General features: G+C 37.2%; 1 protein-coding gene across 1 annotated transcript in view; it reads right to left on the bottom strand.

Moving 5' to 3' along the window:
• LOC113211998 (transforming growth factor-beta receptor-associated protein 1) overlaps positions 1-591 on the bottom strand; it is a 2,474-nt gene extending 1,883 nt beyond the window's left edge. Inside the window, exons 1-2 of the mRNA XM_052275366.1 lie at positions 383-591; positions 68-302 (exon numbers count right to left, since the gene is read on the bottom strand). Of these exons, the coding sequence (XP_052131326.1) occupies positions 68-302; positions 383-589 (442 nt within the window). The 5' untranslated portion in view covers positions 590-591. The remainder of the gene's footprint in view (positions 1-67; positions 303-382) is intronic.
• Positions 592-1,440: the final 849 nt, after the last annotated feature.

Raw genomic sequence — 1,440 nt, 5'->3', positions numbered from 1 at the left:
TTTTTAATTATAGATAGATAGATATAGGTGGGTACGTATGAAAAAAACTCTAAACATTATAACTAACCAGTTGCTGATGGCATTATCCCAGGAAATATTGAGATAAGTTCTCTCTCATCAATTTCTAAGTCTAAGAAAAGGTCAAGAGCAATCTCTAGATCTGACCGAGAAAAATAGATACAAGCTGCCTGCTGCTTACATCTTCTCTTTAAAGGATCAATCTGACCACTCTGTCGGCCTGGGTGTCCAACTTTTTCGAGAAGAGAAAGAGCTTCGTCAACATGTTCATCAACCAGAAGTGCCTGGAATAACGAATGTCGTAAATTTCGAATGCAGCTAACATTTATAAATAACATAATGTGAGTAAATAAAGTTTTCTTACCTCCACTTGCTTCTCCCAAGGAACTGGTACCAGAGCATTCAGGCTCGTCTGGGAGCAAACATATATGTGGCCGTCATAGTTTCCAATAATTTGACCCCCTAGAAATGGTATAGCCTGTTTCTGCTGCTGGTCAACAATACAGCAAAAAAAAAAAAAAACAATAATAAATGAGTCAGATAAATAAAATTGTGAACTTAACCCAAACATAACTTCTATATGAGCATTTACTAAATGTATAGATTCAGATTACCTATGAACCATGATAATTTCATTACTTTCTCCCAGGATATATGGATGGTGAAAAGTGAGTGAAGTTAGTGGATAAGACCATTGCAGGGGTGGTCGATTTGATGTTCCTGCTGAGCAAACAAAAATCCCCAAGCCATCTGGTCCACTAAGCAGAAATTCTGCCTGCATATAGAAACAAACAAATGTTTAGAGATACTGTCCACTACATACATTGAGCATCTGAATAGCAAGAGCTCAGAATGCAAACAAACCAAAGATACAACTGAATCAAATTACCTTTGCAACTCTACACAGGTATGGAGTGAACCCATCTTTGTCAAATGGGAATAAATCTTGAACGTGCCCCTGATCACAGTCAAGAATTATGTCCTTGTCACGCAAAGCAGCACATATAATTCCACAATCTGCACTTAGGCATTTTACTGGCTCTTGTAAATTAAAAGAGTTGGTATGATTGATCTTGTCATCTGGAGTAACATTGTAAATAGCTACCTGCCCTTTGGATACTGGTGCAACACATATCTAAACAAAACAGAGGCATCCTCTAATTTGGTACACTTGACTTTGGTGAAACAATCAAGAAATTTTTCTGTATTTATTTCACCTGCACAAGAAAGGGATCACTACTTTTAGGGTTTTCGTTCACACAAAAGGTTTGAACACTCTTCAATCTTGATCCGATTGGCTCCAAGTCATTAATATTGAGAACGTGAAGAGTAGTATCAAAGAGAACTAATAACTTTTCCAAGGCAGAAGCGGCCTTTATTAACCGTACTGGCTTTTTCTGAAAAAGATTGGTAAAGAGAAAT

Source organism: Frankliniella occidentalis, unplaced genomic scaffold (assembly GCF_000697945.3).
Source record: "Frankliniella occidentalis isolate FOCC.00 unplaced genomic scaffold, Focc_3.1 Scaffold586, whole genome shotgun sequence".
NCBI lineage: Eukaryota > Metazoa > Arthropoda > Insecta > Thysanoptera > Thripidae > Frankliniella > Frankliniella occidentalis.
Note: the sequence above shows the minus strand (reverse complement) of the source record. Positions and strands in the feature narration are given on the sequence as shown.